Here is a 23516-nt window from a genome sequence, read left to right as displayed (position 1 = left end):
GTGTAGCGAGGACGGTGTCGCGGGTGGTAGGTTCCAGGGTCAAGCCGGGCTGGGGGCTCGCAATATTTGGGGTGGCAGAGGAGCCGGGAGTGCAGGAGGCGAAAGAGGCTGGTATTCTGGCCTTTGCGTCCCTGGTAGCCCGGCGAAGGATTCTTCTTCAGTGGAAGCATGCTAGGCCCCCAAGCGTGGAATCCTGGATCAGCGATATGGCGGGGTTTATTAAATTGGAGAGGGTGAAATTTGCCTTAAGGGGATCGGTACAAGGGTTCTTTAGGCGGTGGCAACCGTTCCTAGACTTCCTGGCAGAACGTTAGAAGATGGTCAGCAGCGGCAGCAACCTGGGGTGGGGGTTGGTTCGTTTTTCTTGAGTGGACTTGTATTTTTGCCTTTGTGTTGATGAAGGTTGTTAATTTATTATTTATGTATATGGGGGGGGGGTTGTTCTTTTCTTTCTGTATTTTGTTGTTGATATTTTGTGAAAATTTGAATAACATTTTTTTTTTTTTAAAAAGCTCCTCCTGGTGCTTGGATGTGGCGACCCTGGCGACCTACTGCTCCCCGGACCTGGAATACCTGACCGTGAAGTGCCGCCTACATTATCTTCCACGTGAGTTCACTTGAGCCATTATCACAGCGGTCTACATCCCACCCCAGGCAGAAGTGAGGAAGGCCCTGGACGAACTGTACAAAGTTATAAACAACTGCGAAACAGAACATCCGGAGGTCTTGTTCATCGTGGCCGGAGACTTCAACAAGCCCAACCTCAAGAGTGTACTGCCAAAATTCCACCAGCACATCTCTGTCCCACCAGGGGCGACAACACTCTTGACCACTGCTACTCAAAAATCAAGGACGCCTACCGTTCCATCCCCCAACCGCACTTTGGGAAATCAGACCATAAGACGGTGCTCCTTCTCCCGGCACACAAGCAGAAACACAAACGGGAGAATCCAGCTAAGAAGGTTGTGAGGTGCTGGTCTGAGGAGACAGAAGAGCTCTTACGTGACTGCTTAGAGACAGTGGACTGGTCCATATTTAAGAACTCAGCGACCAACTTAAATGAGTATGCCACCACCGTCACAGACTTCATCAGCAAATGTGTGGACGACTGCATGCCAAAGAAAGCAGTACGTACATTCCCCAACTGAAAACCATGGCTCAATCAGGAGATTGACTCCCTACTGAAGGACAGTTCTGAGGCGTTCAAGGCAGACGACCCTAACCTATACAAGAAATCCAGGTACGACCTCCGCAAAGCCATCCGAGGTGCTAAGAGTGAATATCAAACCAAGCTAGAGTCACAGAGAGACTCTCGGCGATTGTGGCAAGCACTAAACAACATAACGGGCTACAAAGCGAAACTGAGCAGTATCTCCGGCAGCAGCGCACCCCTCCCAATGCACTCAATGCATTCTATGCTCAGTTTGAGCATGTAACCAACAATCCGCTGTTGAGTGCCCCAGTAGTCCGTAACTCACCCATACCCACCATCACAGCTTCTGAAATCAGATCGGCCTTCCTGAAAGTGAACCCTCGGAAGGCGACGGGCCCGGACGGGATTCCTGGTCATGCACTCAGAGCCTGCGCGGATCAACTGGCAGATGTATTCGCGGACATCTTGATGCACCATCAATGACCACTAAAGCGAGGTTGTAGTCCAACTGAAGGCTTTAATAAGCTAGATGTTTCCCCCAGCAGCTCAGGTACAGAATGAAGGCTGCTGGGGCGGCACGGGCTCTTATACCCCGCCTTGCAGGGCGGAGCTACCATACAGCTTGACCAGCAGGAAACATACAATATCTTCCAATGGTGTTCCAGCATTACCAGGTACCGTAATACCTCTACACAGACTACCACACATCATTAACCTGTCCTTACTCCACTCCGAGGTCCCCACCTGCTTCAAGAAGACCACCATTATACCGGTGCCAAAGAAGAACCAGGCAACGTGCCTCAATGACTACCGTCCGGTGGCCCTGACTTCAGTCGTAATGACGTGCTTCGAGAGGTTGATGATGAAGCGCATCACCTCCATACTCCCAGAACACCTTGATCCACTGCAATTCGCATACCGTTGCAACCGGTCCACAGCAGACGCCATTTCCCTGGCCCTACACTCATCCCTAGAGCATCTCGAAAACAAGGACCCCTACATCAGACTCCTATTTACTGACTATAGCTCCGCCTTCAACACCATAATCCCAGTCAAGCTCACATCAAAGCTCCAAAACCTAGGACTTGGCTCCCCACTCTGCAACTGGATCCTCGATTTTCTGACCAACAGACCACAATCAGTAAGAATGAACAACACCTCCTCCACAATAGTCCTCAATACCAGGGCCCCGCAAGGCTGCGTACTTAGCCCCCTACTCTACTCCCTATGCACACACGGCTGCATAGCAAAATTTGGTTCCAACTCCATCTACAAGTTTGCTGACGATACGACCTTAGTGGGCCGGATCTCGGATAACGACGAGTCAGAATACAGGAGGGAGATAGAGAACCTAGTGGAGTGGTGCAGCGACAACAATCTCTCCCTCAATGCCAGCAAAACTAAAGAGCTGGTCATTGACTTCAGGAAGCAAAGTACTGTACACCCCTGTCAGCATCACCAGGGCCGAGGTGGAGACGGTCAGCAGTTTCAAATTCCTTGGGGTGCACATCTCCAAAAATCTGTCCTGGTCCACCCATGTCGACGCTACCACCAAGAAAGCACAACAGTGCCTATACTTCCTCAGGAAACTAAGGAAATTCGGCATGTCCACATTAATCCTTACCAACTTTTACAGATGCACCATAGACAGCATCCTATCGGGCTGCATCACAGCCTGGTATGGCAACTGCTCGGCCCAGGACCGCAAGAAACTTCAGAGAGTCCTGAACACCGCCCAGTCCATCACACGAACCTGCCTCCCATCCATTGACTCCATTTACACCTCCCACTGCCTGGGGAAAGCGGGCAGCATAATCAAAGACCCCTACCACCCGGCTTACACACTCTTCCAACTTCTTCCATCGGGAAGGAGATACAGAAGTCTGAGAACACGCACAAACAGACTCAAAAACAGCTTCTTCCCCATTGTTACCAGACTCCTAAATGACCCTCTTATGGACTGACCTCATTAACACTACACCCTGTATGCTTCATCCGATGCCGGTGCTTATGTAGTTACATTGTATACCTTGTGTTGCCCTATTATGTATTTTCTTTTATTTCCTTTTCTTCCCATGTACTTAATGATCTGTTGAGCTGTTCGCAGAAAAATACTTTTCACTGTACCTCGGTACACGTGACAATAAACAAATCCAATCCAATAACAGTAACTAGAAATATGCAGCAAATACAACAGGTTACCTATCAGCTAATTCGTAACCCCTCCCCGCCACTTAAACTCACCCCACCCTCTACACACGCACACAAGACAGATAAACACAGAGGGTACAAAATAAAAAGATAAGAGTCTTTGTTTCAGATAGTTGTTTCTAACACACCTTTCTTCAATTCAGACTTTCAGTTCGAGATTTCTGTTTTCAGTCTGTAATGATTTTTATTGTAGATACTCTCAGGCCTCTGCAGTTTCAGTAATACAGCAGCTAAACAATTTTTCTGGAGAAAACACACGGGAGAGAGGGAGCAGGTCCTTTCCTCTGAGTGTCCAGGAGTCCATCATACTTCCCAGACCCTCTGAAAATCATCCCACTCAGGCAGGTCCCAATCACCACCTGTTACCGGGCAGAATACAGTCTTTTGGCCAATTCATTGGCCACCAACCAACAATTGAAGTGAGTCCCACTGATGCCTTGGGTGCCGGAAAGTCTGAGTTCTGCTGTTCAAAGCTAACACAGTGTTCTCTATTGTAATGCTTGGAGTCCTTTCTTCCCCTGCTCGATTTAAAGGTATTAAGCATCCATGGGTCAAAATGATAACAGCCAAAGTAAAGAAAGGGGAAATAAGGAAATCAACAGGAAGGGCCCTTGCACTGTATACTAGTTTCCTGTGATTCATTCACGAGGACACCCAAATCCTTCTGCGCCAAAGCTATCTGACATTTCTCACCATTTAGATAATAAGTTGCTTTTCTATTTTTCTGACCAAAATGGAGAGCCTCACACCTATCGAAGTTAAACTCTGTCTTCCAAAATTTAGCCCACTCACTTAACCTATCCATAGCCATATGTACATTTCTTATTTACTTATTGTAACTCACAATCCCACATTTAGCATCATCTGCAAATTTGGTTATAGTATCTACTATCCCTGCAACCCGGTCACCAAACTAGATTGTAAACAGTTGGGGCCCAAGAACCAAAACATGTGGCACCTCACTTGCTTGTTACATCTTGCCAACCAGAAAAAGGCCCATTTATTCAAACTCTCTGCTTTCTGTTGGTTAGCAGTTGTTGCTGCCCTCTGCTAGCATCAACTGATGACACAGATAAATTGGTACCCCCTGCCAGTTTAATTTACTTTTAAATACAACTTTATTTAACTCACTTCAGGCTTCAGTTATGTGCGCACAAAAACAGTTATATAAGTTTCAAGACTCACAACGTGAACCAAAATATACTTCTCGGGAGAGAGAACTGGGCCAAACTCACTCTGGAGTGTGTGCGCTGTGAGCTGTCAAACTCAGGGTCTTGTCTTCTGAATGTTGATCCCAGGGTTATCACCGATGAAATCTTGGAAGCTATAATAATAATCTTTTTTATAGTCACACGTAGGCTTATATTAACACTTCAATGAGGTTACTGTGAAAAGCCCCTAGTCGCCACATTCCGGCACCTGTTCGGGTACACAGAGGGAGAATTCAGAATGTCCAATTCACTTAACAGGCACGTCTTTTGGGACTTGTGGGAAGAAACCGAAACACCTGGAGGAAACCCATGCAGACACAGGGAGAAAGTGCAGACCCCGCATACACAGTGACCCAAGGCAGGAATCGAATCCGGGTCCCTGGCACTGTGACGCCACAGTGCTAACCACTGTGCTACTGTGCTGCCCTAAAAACTGCTGCGTTTTATAAGGTTTTAGTTCTTAGTTTATATTTCATTCATATAAACAATCCTGTGGCACACAGGCCTCATTCATCCTTGAGCGATCCTTGCCCCAAAACAAAGTATTATCAGCAGAATGTCCAGCTGCAAGCCATCATTCTGCTTGTTCCCATGATATTCATTCTGCTGAGAGCTGCAGTTTCTCACACTACGATCATACCATCATACCTCATGGCACAATGTTAACCATCTTTCCCATCATTTCCCCTTTGATCCATTGAATTAAGTGAAGAGGATCATAAAAAACCTTAACCAGTTCTTCCCATCAGGCAGACATTCAAGTCCAAGCTACATTACAACTAATCATAACTACCTAAAGTAATTACATTAATGTATACAGATATATATAATATTTATATATATAAAACAGTGGTTCGCATTGTTGTTTCACAGCGCCAGGGTTCGATTCCCGGCTTGGGTCTGTGCGGAGTCTGCACGTTCTCCCCGTGTCTTTTTTAAAATAAATTTAGAGTACCCAATTTTTATTTTGCTCCAATAAAGGGGCAGTTTAGTGCCCAGATCAAGGGATTATACAATAGACAGACTAAAATATTGTTAGGCCAAGAAGTAGGGAATGCTGGGAAAAGGAGTTGGAGAAAGAGGGGTGTGGTAAATGATGCAGCAACCCTGCACAGTACAGGAATAACTTGTTTTTAAACAAATTTCCCGTAACAGTGGTGGCGCAGTGGGATAGCCCTGCTGCCTCACAGCGCAGAGGTCCCAGGTTCGATCCCGGCTCTGGGTCACTGTCCGTGTGGAGTTTGCATATTCTCCCCGTGTTTGCGTGGGTTCCGCCCCCACAACCCAAAGATGTGCAGTGTAGGTGGATTGGCCATGCTAAATTGCCCCTGAATTGGAAAAAATGAATTGGGTACTTTAAATTCAAAAAAAAGAAGAAAAAAAAAATATCAAGAAACGGTTGACGGAATTGGATACTGCAAAGACTATGGGCCCTGACAATATTCTGGCAGTAATACTGAAGAATTGTGCTCCAGAGCTTGCCGCACCCCTAGCCAAGCTGTTCCATACAGCTACAACACTGGCATCTACCCAGCAATGTGGAAAATTGCCCAGGTGTGTCCTGTACATACGAAACAGGAGAAATGCAACCCAGCATTACCACCCTATTGGTCTACTCTCCATCATCCGCAAAGTGATGGAAGGAGTCATCAACAGTGCTATAATGTGGCACTTACTCAGCATTAACCTGCTGACAGATGTTCAATTTGGGTTCTGCCAGGGTCACTCAGCTCCTGACCTCATTACAGCCTTGGTTCAATCATGAACAAAAGAGTTGAATGCCAGAAGTGAGGTGAGAGCCCGGTAGCACAGTGGTTAGCACAGTTGGTTCACAGCTCCAGGATCCCAGGTTCGATTCCCAGCTTGGGTCACTGTCTGTGCATAGTCTGCACGTTCTCCCCGTGTCTGCATGGGTTTCCTCCCACAGTCCAAAGATATGCTGGTTAGGTGGATTGGCCATTTTAAATTGCCCTCGGTGTCCAAAAAGGTTAGGTGGGGTTACTGGGATAAAGGTAATAGGGTGGGGCTTAAGTGGGGTGCTCTTTCCAAGGGCCGGTAGACTCGATGGGCCGAACGGCCTCCTGCACTGTAAAGTCTACGATATGAAACGTAGAATCCTGCCCCTTATCCCTTAATTTCCTTAGTACCCAAAAATCTAGCAACATATATCTTGAATACTCAATGACTGAGCATCCACAATCTTGTGGGTTAAGAGTTCCAAAGAGTCGCAACTTTTTGACTGAAGAAATATTTCCTCATCTCAATCCTAAATGCCCAACCTCTTACTCTGAAAATGTGACCTTGGATCTAGAATATGTAGCCAAAGGAAACATTTTGTCAGCATTTGCCCTATCATGTCCCTTAAGAACTTTATTTTTCCAATGAGATCACCACCCATTTTTCCACACGCCAAGGAATATAGCTGTAGTCTACTCATTCCAAATCCAATCAATTTGGTCCATCAAGAGGCCCCCCCTTCTTCATCTCACCTGAATATGGAGTATAATTTGGGAAAATGTGATGTTTTCCACTTTGGCTGGCAGAATCACAGTATCATATTGCAGAAGAGGCCCTTCAGCCCATCGAATCTGTACCAACATGTGAAAAGCCACATGACCTATCTACCTAATCCCATTTGCCAGCACTTGGTCCGAAGCCTTGAATGTTATGATGCACCAAGTGCTCATCCTGGTACTTTTTAAAGGATGTGAGGCAACCGGCTCTCCCACCCTCCCAGGTAGTGCATTCCAGACCGTCACCACTCTCTGCGTGAAAAGCTTTTTCTTACACCCCCTCTAAATCTCCTGCCTCACATTGAACTTGTGAAATAGGGGGGGTCTCTGATTATGGGGGAATCTCTGATATTTGGGCTTTCTGATATGAGGGTCTCTGACATGAGGGTCTGATGGGGGCTTCTGATGGAGGTCTGGTAGGGGGTTGGTAGAGGGGGTTAGGGCACCTTCATGCATGCGTGCTATGAGGGGGGGGGGGTGACCCAGCAATTCCCGTGGTGGTGAGGGGTAGGGGGAGAGGCAAAATATGAGCCATAATACAATTTAAATGGAAAGAGCCTGCAGATTGCTGCAGTGCCAAGGGATTGTAGGTGCCCTCAGACATGAATAAAAAAATGTTAGCTGGCAGGAACGGCAAGTAATTAGGAGGACAAATGGAATGTTGGTCTTTATTGCAACAAGTGTGGAGTAGAAAAGTAGGGAAACGTTGCTACATAGGGGCTAGTTTAGCACAGGGCTAAATAGCTGGCTTTTAAAGCAGACAAAGGCAGGCCAGCAGCACGGTTCAATTCCCGTACCAGCCTCCCCGAACAGGGGCCGGAATGTGGCGAGTAGGGGCTTTTCACAGTAACTTCATTTTGAAGCCTACTTGTGACAATAAGTGATTTTCATTTCATTTTTTACTACTGTGTAGGAAATTGGTGAGATCACACCTACAGTATTGTGTACAGTTTTGGTCTCATTACTTACAGAGGGATATATTGGCAGATCAGAGAAGGTTCACTAGATTGATAGGGCTGCACAGTGGTTAGTACAGTTGCTTCACAGCTCCAGGGTCGCAGGTTCGATTCCCGGCTTGGGTCACTGTCTGTGCGGAGTCTGCACGTTCTCCCCGTGTCTGCGTGGGTTTCCTCCAGGTGCTCCGGTTTCCTCCTGCAGTCCAAAGATGTGCGGGTTAGGTGGATTGGCCACCATAAATTGCCTTTAGTGTCCAAAAAGGTTAGGTGGGGTTACTGGGATAAATTGGAAGTCTGGGCTTAAATGGGGTGCTCTTTCCAAGGGCCTGTGCAGACTCGATGGGCTGAATGGCCTCCTTCTGCACTGTAGATTGTATGATTACTGAGATGAAGGGGTTGCCTTATCAGGAACAGCTGAGCATTTAGATGAGATTTGATTTTTTGAAAAGATTCTGAGGACACTTGACAGGACATGCTGGGTAGGAGGCTGGGAAGTGGAATTAGGGCGCGACCACATTGGCCAAGATTTCACCGAATGGCAGAGCAGGCTTGAGCCAAATGGCCTACCTACTGTTGCTGTTTGTCAATTCCTTATCCAAAGTCACTCCATTTGGGAGGTCACCCCGAGAAGAATAATTTTCTTCCCCCCCCCCCCTTCTGTGTTTATGTAGCATTTCCCCAATAACGCACACTGAGACATCCCATTATTATTCCAGTTGCCTTCCTCGGCCTCCAATCCCACTTCAAACCAACTGCTCAGTGACACTGGAACATTCTGGCATCTCTCCGGCTCTCCCTAACGTGACTGTCCGCTAGGCCCCGCCTCCCTTGCCCAAAGGGGGCGGGGAAGCTGTCAGATGCTTGAACGCCTATTGGCCAGCGGGCACGTCCATCAGTGTCAGTGGCGCGGTCACATCCGCTAGCAGGGTTGGCGGAGGCGCGGTATAAATATGAGCCCGGTTGTCAGGGCGCCATTTTGTCAGCTGTCGGTTATTGGTTGCGTTGGGGCTGGCGCTGAAAGTTTGTCTTTAATCCGGTCGGGCTGTTTAAACAAGATTTTTTTTAAAAAAACATTGTTTTTCTTTCTTTGGTGGCTGCGTGTTTTGTGTGTGTGCTTCCTTTGTTTGCTTTTGTTGACATGAGTGACACTGAAGACTTGACTGATGAGGAAAGGGTGAGTAGAAATGGTGCAATGGGGAGTCTGTGGGGCCTCGAAGGGGTTGACATCCCGGGGTTTATACATCCTCAAATGTGTAAATTATTCCTATTCGACCCCCAGCAGCACCCTGATGAGCAGTAGATTTATTGTCATTTTATTGCCTCAGTTGCAATGACCGAGACGGCATCTGTACATGGAAAGTTCCTACCTGTTCCCTTCATTTTGTAAAACAAAAATTAACTTCTATTTTCTAAATATCAAGCATAAACTCCGCTCTCCCGCCCTTGCCCCCGTTCCAATGTTCTGCATCGAGCCTCCGATGAAAGCAGGTTTGTTTATTATGGCCAGCCATTGTCTGAGATGTTTTTCCGGAATCCGACCTTTGCTCGATTCGTTGGGCAGAAGTTTTTTTTTTTCAAACCCATTCTTGGGCATGAAACGGGAGTTTTGAATTGCAAACCGCTGCTTTGCAAGTCAGTGGAATGCAGCGTTAGCAGGTCAAAGCAGGATTCGTATCAAATCTATACTGTACAGCCAAGGTGAAAAAGTAAAAGTCGCCAGAGTCCCCGAGGAGCATCGACTGCGCTCTTTTTTTGAGAGAACTGACTGGTGCTGATTTAACCTGAGGGTCACCACACCTCAGGCGAGGGGCAGGGTTTGAGAGGACAGTGCCTTCATGGATAACCTCAGCATTGCTTCACAGCGCCAAGGACCCAGGTTCGATTCCAGGCTGTGTGGAGTCTGCACGTTCTCCCGGTGTCTGCATGGGTTTCCTCCCACAAGTCCCGAAAGACATGCTTGTTAGGTGAATTGGACATTCTGAATTCTCTCTGTGTAGCCGAACAGACACCGTAGTGTGGCTACTAGGGGATTTTCACAGTAACCATTGCATTTTTAATGTAAGCCTAGTTGTGGCACTAATAAAGATTATTATTATTATTGAACTCGTGCTGGGTTTTGGCATCGGTCTGCATCATAATCAACTAAGCAGCCACCTGACTCCCATTTTTACATTGTATAGTAGATGCAAATATGAATGTTTGTACAGGACAGATCAACTCAAAATTGCAATTGTTTTCATGTAGTGTCCCTTTTAGGAGCAAAATATATGTTGCGCAAAGTTGATAATAAACAAGTAGACTTGTTTATATCAGGGCAACAAAAATTGCATCAAATTTAGATACTTCCCTCTTTTTTTTTGGGGGGGGGGGGAGGGCTGAGCTTAATGACTGACATTATTGCCTTCCTGGTGGCTAGCTAAACTGGCACTGGTCCAGACCAGAAGGTCCAGACTTTGATTACAGGTTGACATTGAGTTAGGTTATCTCAGTTTGGCATTGTATTGCCAAAATTGGCTTCTGTATTTAAGCAGGATCATGCTTGGTTGGACGGACCTCTAGATAAAGTAGGTTTTGACACAGCCAGTGGGTGAGATACTGGAGGATTGTTGGTGTTTGGGGACATTTGTGTCTCTAAAAAGAGAAAATACAGTCGGATCTGGAAGCTGCAAGCTCTGCATGTAGCTGACATTTTCACAATGCACATTTTATCATGTATAGTAGTGTTGTTTACTGCTTCCTTTAATTACGTTATATTTCAATTGTATGTCTATGCTGTAGAGCGAATTGAACCTCCAGTTCATAGAAAAGCGAAATCCTTGTTTAATTGTTTGCAAGGTCAACCTGAAAAGTATGTTGTATTTTTGAGATCTATTGTAACAAAAGTCAGTTAACTTTTGTATATTTTTTGGTTTGACTCTGAATTGTTTTGGAAAATGATTTGGAAAATGTACGGAGTATGATATTGAGATGGAACCAAATCATCAGCCATTTGTCCAGTTTATTGAAAGTTGTTAGCATCATTCTCTCTCCCCCAATTAGACCTGACATAGTGGGTGCGATAAAGTAGCCAGAGGGGACACTCATATGATTTATTTTCATAGTGAGATGTCAGTAATGAGCTGTGTCTGGAATTGTGTAGTTAACCATGTGTCCTAACATTTGTAACATAAGTAGTTGGAGCTTTGCCCTGCTCTTTAAAAGTATATTATATTTGGAACTTTTAATATGTATGGTCACAGTATTAATTCATAAAAATAATATAGTTTCTTCGTGTTGCACATACAACCATGTTTGGAACAGTTACTGATAGATTTTTCATTTGACACCCATGTTCGCTGCTTTAAGAAATTAAGGCAAATCTGCTTGGTGTGATACTGAACTATACAGACCTGAAATGTCCTAAGCTCAGTTCTGCTGAGTTAGATGATCTTAGCTGGGTAGCAGTGGGGTAACTATAATTTGTCTGATAGCTTTTTGGGTTGAGGAAAAAGGCAACTCCTGCTCCTGACTGTCACCCAGTGATTGCTGCTGGAAATTGCATGCATCCACTGAATGTGAGACTTCCTTGTTAGAGAAAGCCACTTCACAGTGACATTTAAGGTAATCTCCGAGTTGTGTTTTTAAATTTATTCTTTCATTGGATGTGGACGTCTCAGGCCAGCATTTGTTGCCCATTCCTAATTGTTCTTTTGAAGAAGTAAATCTTTCAAAACAATTCAGGATCAAACCAGAAAGTATACTCTCCTTGAATGTTGTGTCTATTACTTCTACATGCAGTAGAATAATTATATCTTTAAAAATGCTTGGAGAGAAACTACCATTTGGGATCCCTAACTAGGAGCTAATTGTAGCATTAAATGTGAAGTGCTAGCACAGCACAGATGAGCCTGTTGTTCTCTTGGCCTTTATTGCTTGGGTTCTAACTGACTCAATTTGGTGAAAAACTGGAAAAGTTGTAGTTAAAACATTTACAATCAAACCATAAATTAGCAAAGGAAACGAGAGAAACTTTATGATTGTGAAACAAATTTGAAAAATTAGTTCAATCATATACCTTTACATAATGTTCTTGTGCTTGAAGACATTCTGTAGGGCAAGATCTACTGTTATTCTTCGTTGGCATGAGTTAGCACTTTCAAGAATTAAGTTTAGTTCCTACTTTCTTGTCTGTTCCTACTTTCTTTCTTGTGACATTGAGCTATTAAGGAACATCACATCTGATTCCTAGCCTGGGTTCTGATGAAAATTTATTGATGTGAAATGTTAACTACTTCCCTATCTGCTGATGCTGCCAAAGCATTTCCTGTTTCCATTCCTATCTTCTCTTGTATGGCACCCATACATTTGCACTTTACAGAAATGTTCAGTTGGTAGCAATTGAGTGAAAGGCCTAGTTAGTTTATCTCTTTTCTAGCCTTTGGGCACTGAAGTTAATTAGAGCAGCAACAGTAAGCTTTGTGCCTGGACCTTTCATGGTCTGTTTGGCTTGGTACCACCCAGCCAGTGTTTCCAACCACTGAGTCATGAAGGGTACTGTTGTATCAAAAATCCATTTAAAGTTGTTATAACTTTATTGCTTTTTAAGCATGCTGCATGCACGTATGTGGTACAGTAAGTGTGGTTTGTACCATCTAGGATCTTTAGTGTTTAGTACACAAACTGGCAGCAAGGTATCTGTTGATTTTTTATGAAGGAGCTATTGCAACCTAAGTGCACAGAAGTAGATATGTTTGGGCAGCACGGTGGCGCAGTGGGTAGCACTGCTGTCTCACGGCGCCAAGGTCTCAGGTTTGATCCCAGCTCTGGGTCACTGTCCGTGTGGAGTATGCACATTCTCCCTGTGTTTGTGTGGGTTCTGCCCCCACAACCCAAAGATGTACAGGGTAGGTGGATTGGTCAGGCTAAATTGCCCCTTAATTAGAAAAAAATGAATTGGGTACTCTAAATTTAAAAGAAAAAAAAAATTAGCTCTTTGCATGTGAGTAAACCTAAATCCTAGATTACCTGTTACCTTTGTTCTTAGGTGGTAGATCGGAGTAGAAGATGCTGTCGAAGGAACCTTTGTGAATTGCTGCAGTGCATCTTGTAGATGGTGTACATTGCAGCTATGGTATTACAGTAATGGATAGAGTAAATTGTTTAAGGTAGTGGATAGAGTGCTCATCAAAATTACCTTTTTTATCGAGAAATTAAATTTTTACATCCATCATAGAATCCATTCCATGGAGGAAAGCTTTGCCCATCTTGAGACACTGGTCTTTTTGAAAACTGATAAAACACATCCCAGCTCTGTGGTTTGAGTAATGTGATACTTAGTCAAATTTTGTCATTTAAATCAACTGACATTAAGCGACACTTTATTTTAAGATTGCATTTCCTGGAGTACATTTTTACTTGATAATTGAAATTCTAGAATCTGAGATTACCTTTAATGTCATAACAGCTGGATACATCTGCTGAATCATTTTGATTATATTTCAAGAAAGTATTTAGCTTGACATGTATATTTTAGGCTTTTCCTTGAATTTGATTTAAAATGTAATTACCACAATTACTCAAATTAACAAGATGCACATATTGTGCACACTACTTAAAGGTAATGGTCACATTCAAAAATTCCAGCATAAACAAAGGAAAATGGTTAATGTGAAAGTTTTGCCTCAGCTTTACAAAGCCCTGAGTACACTATCTGGACTACACACACCATGCCTTAGGATATATTGGCTTGGAAGGAGTACTGTGCAGATTCACCAGGATGTTACCAGGGCTCCGACGGTTAAATTATGAGGGGAGATTACATAAATTGGACTTGTATTCTTTGAAATATAGACGGTTACAGGGTCATAGGGGTAGATAACGAGAAACATTTACTGTTTTGTGGTTGGGGAGGGGAGAAAGAGAGAGGAGAGAGTCTAAGGTAAGTGAATATAACCTTAAAATCAAAGCCAGACTATTGGAGAGAACTTGATATATACGTCAAGCAAAAAGTGGCAGAAGTGTGGAATGTTTTCTCACAAAACAACAGTAGATGTAAATCAGAGATGGATACATTTTTGCTAGTCAAGGCTGTTAAGGAATATAGAGTCAAAGCACTTAAGATACATTCTTAAATAGCCGAACAGACCTGATGGAATGAATGGTCTGCTTCAGTCACATCTGTCATAGTTTTTGATGTCTTGAATATTGGGATGGAAAGGAAAGATCTGGGACTGAGGTAGAAATGGAAATTGGTGGTGAAAAATGTAAATTCCTACTGAAGTGCAGATCCTTTTGTGAAATTATAAAAAATTAAACCAGCTGAAATATATCATTATCATGTCAGATAATCCGATTGGTATAGTTTCATATCCATGAATGTCTTCTATGTATATTAACTCTCTCGCATTGTTTTAGGTTTTACTTCTGGACTGTACTATTGAAAGAATGTAAAAAATTATGTTCCGAAGATAACCTAGCCTATCAATAGCATCATTACCAATCTTCAGAAGCCCACATTGGTATTCAGATTTTCTAATGTGTGAGAATGCTGGGATTGATACATTGACGAAAATATTCATCAGGACCACTAGACAAATCCTTAACCTTTACCCTAATTTCTTGTCAAGGGGCAGTCTGGAATTTGCCATTCAGTTGATGCTTGGGAGTTAACCTACCAAATTTTGCCTTAAAGGAACCAGTTCATATTATTTGAATTTATACAACTAAAATCTCCCACCAAGAGCCTCGCTAGCAACTGAAATCAGAGTAAACTCATGAACTAACAATTGGTTATTCAACTTAAAATAATAGTTTGTACTTAAACATTGCGTATGTAAATATGTAGTAGGTAGGTTTAATTGAAATAAGTAAGAGGTTGCATAGACTGTTTGATTATATCACAGTAAAGCAAAATTATCTGTTTTATGATTATAAAGTTGAGATCAGTGCCCAAGATTGATAGAAATTGGAGGAATACATTTAGGATTAGGCTTATTGATTAGCTGGCAAGGTAATACCATTAAATAGCCTGTCTAGTGAATAGATTAAAGTCGTTATGTTGTGGTTAGCAATGTTTGCTGAAATCCGTGTGGAGTTTGCACGTTCTCCCCGTGTCTACGTGGGTCTCACCCCCACAACCCAAAGATGTGTAGGGTAGGTGGATTGGCCACGCTAAATTGCCCCTTAATTGGAAAGAAATGAATTGGGTACTTTAAATTAAAAAAGCAATGTTTTCTGAAATGATAGTATCTCATTGAGCTAATGTGGTTGGACATGGCCTCCCTTTCCTCTGGGAAGATAGTGTTAGCCTTTTTGACATATCAAGTCATGAACTCTGACGGCAGCACGATGGCGCAGTGAGTTAGCCCTGAGCCTCACGGTGCCGATGTCCCAATGTTTTCTGAAATCCGTGTGGAGTTTGCATGTTCTCCCCGTGTTGCGTGGGTTTCGCCCCCACAACCCAAAGATGTGCAGGCTAGGTGGATTGGCCACACTAAATTGCCCCTAAATTGGAAAAAATGAATTGAGTACTCTAAATTAAAAAAAAAAGTGCTGAACTCTGTGGAGCTACTATTTGTTCATTGTGGATATTCTGCTCCTGGAGAAATTCATCAGTGGACTAGTCGGTTTAAATCTCCCCTTGATTTTGAAAACCCTGATATCTTTAGTGAAACATTGAGATGTGCTTGTATCTGGCTGACATAACCTAAAACCACACCTTTAGTAATCTCTGTTAATGTTGGTGATGCAGTTTCTGATTTCACAGATATCATACTATGTACACCTTCCACAATGAACACTATCTTCCATATCCTTAACTTTTTCTGAAGGGATTTCCATTTTATTGATCAATCTGAGTGTTTTTGTTCAACCTTTCTGATGTCAATCATATGACAGCCTTTTTGGCCTCCAAACATCACCTAGATGCACCAGATTGCTTATTTGCTCCCTAACGTCTCGGGTCTTTCCTCTTAATGGGATCGAATAAACGTTCAGAAAAGGCGCATTTATGCCCTCTGAGTGACTGTTGGCTTGCTAGCTTTTTTTTCTATCTGGTAAGGATGTTTCATTAGTATTCACCAGCTTTTCTAGCATTGCGATATCAACTCAATTTTGAGGACTCATTAAGGCGATTCTCCTGTGATCAATTGAGAGCTGCTGTTGTATTCCTAGTAAGAAGTCTTGCTACACCAGGTTGAAGTCCAACAGGTTTGTTTAGAATCACTAGCTTTCGGAGCACTGCTCCTTCCTCGGGTGAATGAAGAGGTGGGTTCCAGAAACATATGTATGTATATATATATATATATATATATATATATATAGTCAAAGATGCAAGATGATACTTTGAATGCGAGTCTTTGCAGGTGATTAAGTCTTTACAGGTCCAGACGGACCAACTAGAGAGAGGCATAATCACAGGTTAAAGAGGTTTGAATTGTCCCAAGCCAGAACAATTGGTAGGATTGGCAAGCCCAGGCCAGATGGTGGGGGGTGAATGTAATGCAACATGAATCCAAGGTCCCGGTTGAGGCCATACTCATGTGTGCAGAACTTGGCTATAAGTTTCCGCTCGGCGATTCTGCGTTGCTGTGCGTCCTGAAGGCCGCCTTGGAGAACACTTACCCGAAGATCAGAGGCTGAATGCACTCGACTGCTGAAGTACGAACGGGATATTGCGCTCACTCATCGATTGACAGTTCCAACGCGCCACAGCAAAAAACCGCACCGACCTCCTCAGAAGACAAACACGGGACACAACCGACAGAATACCCTTCGTCATCCAGTTCTTCCCCGGAGCGGAGAAACTACGACATCTCGCAGCCTTCAACACGCGTCATCGATGATGACGAACATCTTGCCACGGTCATCCCCACACCCCCACTACTTGCCTTCAAACCTCAAACAAACCATTGTTTGCAGCAAACTACCCAGCCTTCAGAACAGCGACCACGACACCACACAACCCTGCCATGGCAATCTCTGCAAGATGTGCCAGATCATCGACATGGGTACCACCATTACACGTGAGAACACCACCCACCAGATTGCGGTACATACTCGTGTGACTCGACCAACGTTGTCTACCTCATACGCTGCAAGAAAGAATGTCCCGAAGTGTGGTACATTGGCGACACCATGCAGATGCTGCGACAACGGATGGACGGACATCGCGTGACAATCGGCAGGCAGGAATTTTCCCTTCCAGTCAGGGAACATTTCAGCAGTCGAGGGCATTCGGCCTCTGATCTTCGGGTAAACGTTCTCCAAGGCGGCCTTCAGGAAGCAAGACAACGCAGAATCACCGAGCAGAAACTTATAGCCAAGTTCCGCACACCTGAGTACAGACTCAACCGGGACCGTGGATTCATGTTGCCTTCATACCCCCCCATCATCTGGCCTGAGCTTGTGAAATCCTACCAATTGTCCTTGCTTGAGACAATTCACACCTCTTTAACCTGTGATTATCCCTCTCTCCAGTTGCTCCTTCTGAACCTGTAAAGACTTAATTACCTGCAAAGACTCTCTCATTCAAAGTATCGTCTTGCATCTTTGACTTTGTCTAAGTATATATATGTTTCTGGAACCCACCTCTTCATTCACCTGAGGAAGGAGCAGTGCTCCGAAAGCTAGTGATTCAAAACAAACCTGTTGGACTTTAACCTGGTGTTGTAAGACTTCTTAACTGTGCTCACCCCAGTCCAACGCTGGCATCTCCACATCGTTGTATTCCTAGACGTCTGAGCAATTGCTGTAGGAATACTAAGAATTATGTTGTTGTAATAAAAACATGAACATCCCAGAAGAGTCATTGAGACCTGCAATTCTGATGTTGTAGTAAATGAGTGCTGATCGCTATTTAGTCCCTTGCCCCTTGTTCTCCTCTTCTCCCCAATCCCCCCAATTTGCTTACATAATGGGAGGTAAAAGCTGATTCATTTCATTGTATTTTGTTCTTTGTGATTTTCTTTTTATGTTCATTAGGATCAGGGCAGTCATGATGGTACAGAGAAATTATACACTTTTCTCATTGTAGTCACTTAGAGCTTTTACTTTACAAGGCTTACCGAGGGCAGCACGGTAGCCTTGTGGATAGCACAATTGCTTCACAGCTCCAGGGTCCCAGGTTCGATTCCGGCTTGGGTCACTGTGCGGAGTCTGCACATCCTCCCCGTGTGTGCGTGGGTTTCCTCCGGGTGCTCCGGTTTCATCCCACAGTCCAAAGATGTGCAGGTTAGGTGGATTGGCCATGATAAATTGCCCTTAGTGTCCAAAATTGCCCTTAGTGTTGGGTGGGGTTACTGGGTTATGGGGATAGGGTGGAGGTGTTGACCTTGGGTAGGGTGCTCTTTCCAAGAGCCGGTGCAGACTCGATAGGCCGAATGGCCTCCTTCTGCACTGTAAATTCTATGATAAGTTGTATTTTGCTTTGCACTGACACTGAAATTGTAATATACACAGGAGTCACGGTCAAATTTGACTCAAGTCAAACAGCGCTACAGTTGTCGTGTAGATGGGCAGCACGGTAGCATTGTGGATAGCACAATTGCTTCACAGCTCCATGCCGGTGCAGACTCAAAGTGCCGAATGGCCTCCTTCTGCACTGTAAATTCAATGATAATCTATGATTAATCGAGGACAAAGGTTCGGCACAACATCGTGGGCCGAAGGGCCTGTTCTATGCTGTATTTTCTATGTAATGTGATCTTGGCCTCAGTAGGAATTATTTGGGACTGTTGAAACTAATTTTATGAAGAGCCCTGAAAGCAAGGGAGAGGGGAGGAGCCTGTTAACACATCAGCAGAATGCCGAATTTAATCCTATGCCAAGTGGAAGGACAGAGTGATTGCCATCATCTCTTTCCTCCACTAATACATTGGGTTATGTGGAAATAAAACTGGTGATCAATAGGGTTTCTTGAATTTTTACTTGAAGCACTATGTAAACTGCAATTTAACTTTGCTTGATTTTGTCAACTTTGACTCAATTTTTAAAAAAATTAAAAGGAATTCCAAAAGTTGCTTTGCATATCCCTGGCCCAATAGATAGTTCCAAAAACCAAAATCCCCAAATAGGTAGAGAAACTATCATGGGAAATTAAGATTTACAAGTTTTAATCTGAACCCATATACCTCATCATGCTGAATATTCTTTTTCCATTAAGGTTAATGTACATGAAGAAGGTGGAATAAAGGAAGATAATCAAGATAATGACTATACACACAAGTATTGCAGATCAGTCAAATAAATTTGAAGCTGAAGTGAGAGCGAAGAATGGTCAGATAGAAGAGCATGCATGGTGTAAGGCATTAAGTGGTTTGGAAGGTGAAGAATACTCGGTGTGAGAAAACTGAAAAATGAAGAATGAAGAAAAGAAAAAAAGTAAAAGCAAATGAAGTAAATTTAAAAGAAGGTGTCTGGAGAAAGGATACCTAGGCCAAGTAATGTATATAGTCTATTTGTGTCTGTATGCTGCAGTTGTAGTATAAATTGCATGCTAAAATTTATAATCCGATCAATTTATAGAAAAAAGAATTGGAACAAATATTATTTTAGGGAAAATTTAACATTCTAGTTAGGTTAATTGGGGTTTGCTTTATTAGGGAGGTTGTTGAGGAGAAATTAAGTGCTCAGTTTAGAATAAGATGTTTGTCTGATTTGGCTATATTTGGAATTTTACCTGTTCTTCTGTTAATGAAATGTCCTGATGCTCTAGAACGGGAGATCAAGATCACGGAGTGAGAGTACAGCTGAACCAGCCAAGTCCAGAAGTCAATCTGAATCTCGTTCTGTGTCAAGAACATCAAATCTGTCACGATCTCGGACATCATTCTCTAGATCTAGATCAAAGTCTAGGTCACGGTGAGTTAAAATACTATAGAAGAACTTGGATATTCAGCTTGGATAATGAGTACTTCTCCCTGAAAATTATCTTGCTGTGAAGTTTACAATCTTCTCGGAACTCGCATGTCATTTAATTCTGTCTTCCAAAAATCCAGATATAATGTTGAACCTATTTTTTTTATTACTAACCACATAATATATTTGGATTTCCAACAGGCTTTTGGCATGGTACAGCTTCATAGGCTTGTGACTAAGTTCAGAACATGTGGTTAGAGTACAAGTGGCAGAATAAATAACAAGCTGACAACAAAACATAAAACCGAGTAGAAGTTAAAGTAGTTGCTGAGATTGGCAAACAGTCAACAGTGCTGTTACAAGGATTAGTGCTGGGGCAACTGTTCACCATTTATATAAACTATTTAGACTCTGGAATTGAAGTACAATTTCAAAATTTGTGGGTGACAAAATAGAGTGTAATTAATGCAGAGAACTATGATGAAATACAGGAAGACATTCAATTATCAAATGAAGTTCAATATAATTAAGTACTACCCAACGTTTTTTTCCTCGTAAAAAGATATCTCTGCCACAAAATAATTTTTGTGTTTGTAGATGGTTAGGGAAGGAAGTTGGAGGAGTAGGCCACGTGGCCTCTTGAGCCTGCTCTGCTGATCTTCTATCCCAACTTTAGCCCACACGTTTCCTGTATTCCTCGATTTCCTTAGTGTAGAAAAATGTTGATCTCCAATTGAATTAAGCATCCTTTGTAGAGAATTTCAAAAACTCTCAACTGGGTGAAAATATTTCTCATCTACATCCGAAATGGCTGAACTCTTATTGTGAGATTGTACCTCTAGTTCTAGACTCACCCAGGGGAACCATCCTGCCAGCATCTACCCTATCAAGCCCTTTAAGAATTTTGTATATTTCAATCAGATTCATCTACCTAAAGCTAAAGCTGGAGTTCAAACTTGGGTTAAAGTTGCCACTTCTAGTGCCACAGATTTCCTCTGCGCATATCTATTTTTCATTAAAGGGGGTTGTTTATTTTGAATCTTGAAAGTAATCATTCACGTTCATTTATTCTTGATTTCACATTCATGGGAGATTTTAAATGCTTACAAATTTATGAACATATGATTTAGGAGCAAGGGGAGGCCACTTGGCTCCTTGAGCCTGCGCTGCCATTCAATAAAATTATGGCTGACATGATTGTAACCTCCACTCCACATTCCCACCAACCCCCCCCCCCCCCCCAATAATCTTTCACCCACTGTTTATCAAGAATCTTCCCAGCTCTGCCTTAAAATTATTCAGAGACTCTGCTTCCACTGTCTTTTGAGGAAGAGTTCCAAAGACGTTCAACTCTGAGAGAAGAAAATAATTCTCATCTGCCTTGAATGGATGACCCCTTATTTTTAACCCTTATTTCTAGATTCTCCCAAGAGGAATCACAAGAGGAAACATTCTTTCAACATCCACCCTGTAAACTCCTTCTGAACTCCAGCGGATATAAGCCTAGCCTGCCCCATCTTTTCTCGCACGCTAACTCCCATTCCAGATATTACGTTATATTACAATATTATAGATATTGGTGCTAAGGGTAAAGTAGTAGCATGGATAGAGAATTGGTTAATTAATAGAAAGCAAAGAGTGGGGATTAATGGGTGTTTCTCTGGTTGGCAATCAGGAGCTAGTGGTGTCTCTCCGGGATCAGTGTTGGGCCCACAATTGTTCACAATTTACTTAGATGATTTGGAGTTGGGGACCAAGTGCAATGTGTCCAAGTTTGCCAACGACACTAAGATGAGTGGTAAAGCAAAAAGTGCAGAGGATACTGGAAGTCTGCAGAGAGATTTAGATAGTTTAAGTGAATGGGCTAGGGTCTGGCAGATGGAATACAATGTTGACAAATGTGAGGTTATCCATTTTGGTAGGAATAACAGCAAAAGGGATTATTATTGAAATGCTATAATATTAATACATGCTGCTGTGCAGAGGGACCTGGGTGTCCTAGTGCATGAGTCGCAAAAAATTGGTTTACAGATGCAACAGGTGATTAAGAAGGCGAATGGAGTTTTGTCCTTCATTGCTAGAGGGATGGAGTTTAAGTCTAGTGAGGTTATGCTGCAACTGTATACTGTGTTAGTGAGGCCACACCTGGAGTATTGTGTCCAGTTTTGGTCTCCTTAACTGAGAAAGGACGTACTGGCGCTGGAGGGTGTGCAGAGGAGATTCACTAGGTTAATCCCAGAGTTGAGGGGGTTGGATTACGAGGAGAGGTTGAGTAGACTGGGACTACTCGTTGGAATTTAGAAGGATGCGGGGAGATCTTATAGAAACATATAAAATTATGACGGGAATAGATAGGATAGATGCGGGGAGGTTGTTTCCACTGGCGGGTGAAAGCAGAACTAGGGGGCATAGCCTCAAAATAAGGGGAAGTAGATTTAGGACTGAGTTTAGGAGGAACTTCTTCACCCAAAGGGTTGTGAATCTATGGAATTCCCTGCCCAGTGAAGCAGTTGAGGCTCCTTCATAAAATGTTTTCAAGATAAAGATAGATAGTTAGTTTTTTGAAGAATAAAGGGTTATGGTGTTCGGGCGGGAAAGTGGAGCTGAGTCCACAAAAGATCAGTCATGATATCATTGAATGGTAGAGCAGGCTCGAAGGGCCTGATGGCCTGCTCCTAGTTCTTATGCTCTTTTTAGTCTCATAAACCTTTTCTGAACTGCTTCCAACTTATTTACAACCTCCCTTAAATAAGGTGACGAATACTGTACACAGTACTCCAGATGTGGTCACCCTAATGCCCTGTATAACTGATACTTGCCTCCCCCTCGCAATAATAACATTCTATTAGCTTTCTTAATTGCTTGTTGTACCTCCATACTAACCTTTTGCGATTCATGCACAAGGACACCCAGCTCCCTCTGCATCTCAGCTCTGCAATCGCTCACCGTTTATATTCTTCCTGCCAAAATGGACAATTTCACATTTTCCTACTCGCTTGTCTTATCTATTTCCCTTTATAACCTCGTGTGCTCTTCACAACTGACTTTCCTACCCATCTACGTGTAATCAGCAAATTTTGCAACCATGCATTTGGTCTTTATCCAAGTCATATAAATTGCAAAAGGTTGAGGCCGCAGCACTGATCCCTTTGGCACACCACTCGTTGTATCACACCAACCAGAAAATGATCCATTTAAGTCTAATCTCTTTCCTGTCAGCTAGGCATTCTTCCATACATGTGAATATGTTACCCCCCTACACCATGAGCTTTTATTTTCCTTTATACCTTTAATTTGACACCGTATCAAGAGCATCAGGAAATTTAAGTACAGTACACCCACCTGTTTCCCTTCATCCACAGCACATGCTGCTACTTCAAATAACTCAACATATTGCTAAACATTACCCATTCACAAAACCATACTTCAGACATCAATTAGTTTTTTTCCCCCACACCACTTGTTTGTAGGCATTGATTCCATATTGGTTTGAGTGTGCAAAGGTGCCTGTATCCTTCCAATATCCTCTTCAAATAACCAATGTTTATGTGCGAACCTTGGATCAGAGTCCCATAGAAGAATATGCTATGCCTGATGTTGTCGTCCAGTGACAGACACAATTCTGGGTGTTCAGGAG

General features: G+C 43.1%; 1 protein-coding gene across 5 annotated transcripts in view; it reads left to right on the top strand.

The window, feature by feature from the left end:
- Positions 1 to 8990: 8990 nt before the first annotated feature.
- Positions 8991 to 23516, top strand: part of LOC140398627 (transformer-2 protein homolog alpha-like) — a 29261-nt gene continuing 14735 nt past the window's right edge. For 2 of the 5 annotated variants that reach the window (XM_072487514.1, XM_072487513.1), the window contains exons 1-2: positions 8991 to 9218; positions 19737 to 19882. In XM_072487514.1, coding sequence (XP_072343615.1) covers positions 9183 to 9218; positions 19737 to 19882 — 182 coding nt within the window. In that variant the 5' untranslated portion in view covers positions 8991 to 9182. Of the gene's footprint in view, positions 9219 to 19184; positions 19418 to 19736; positions 19883 to 23516 lie in introns of all 5 variants that reach the window. The other 3 variants (XM_072487511.1, XM_072487510.1, XM_072487509.1) reach the window with 3 other exon arrangements.

Source organism: Scyliorhinus torazame, chromosome 21 (assembly GCF_047496885.1).
Source record: "Scyliorhinus torazame isolate Kashiwa2021f chromosome 21, sScyTor2.1, whole genome shotgun sequence".
NCBI lineage: Eukaryota > Metazoa > Chordata > Chondrichthyes > Carcharhiniformes > Scyliorhinidae > Scyliorhinus > Scyliorhinus torazame.
Note: the sequence above shows the minus strand (reverse complement) of the source record. Positions and strands in the feature narration are given on the sequence as shown.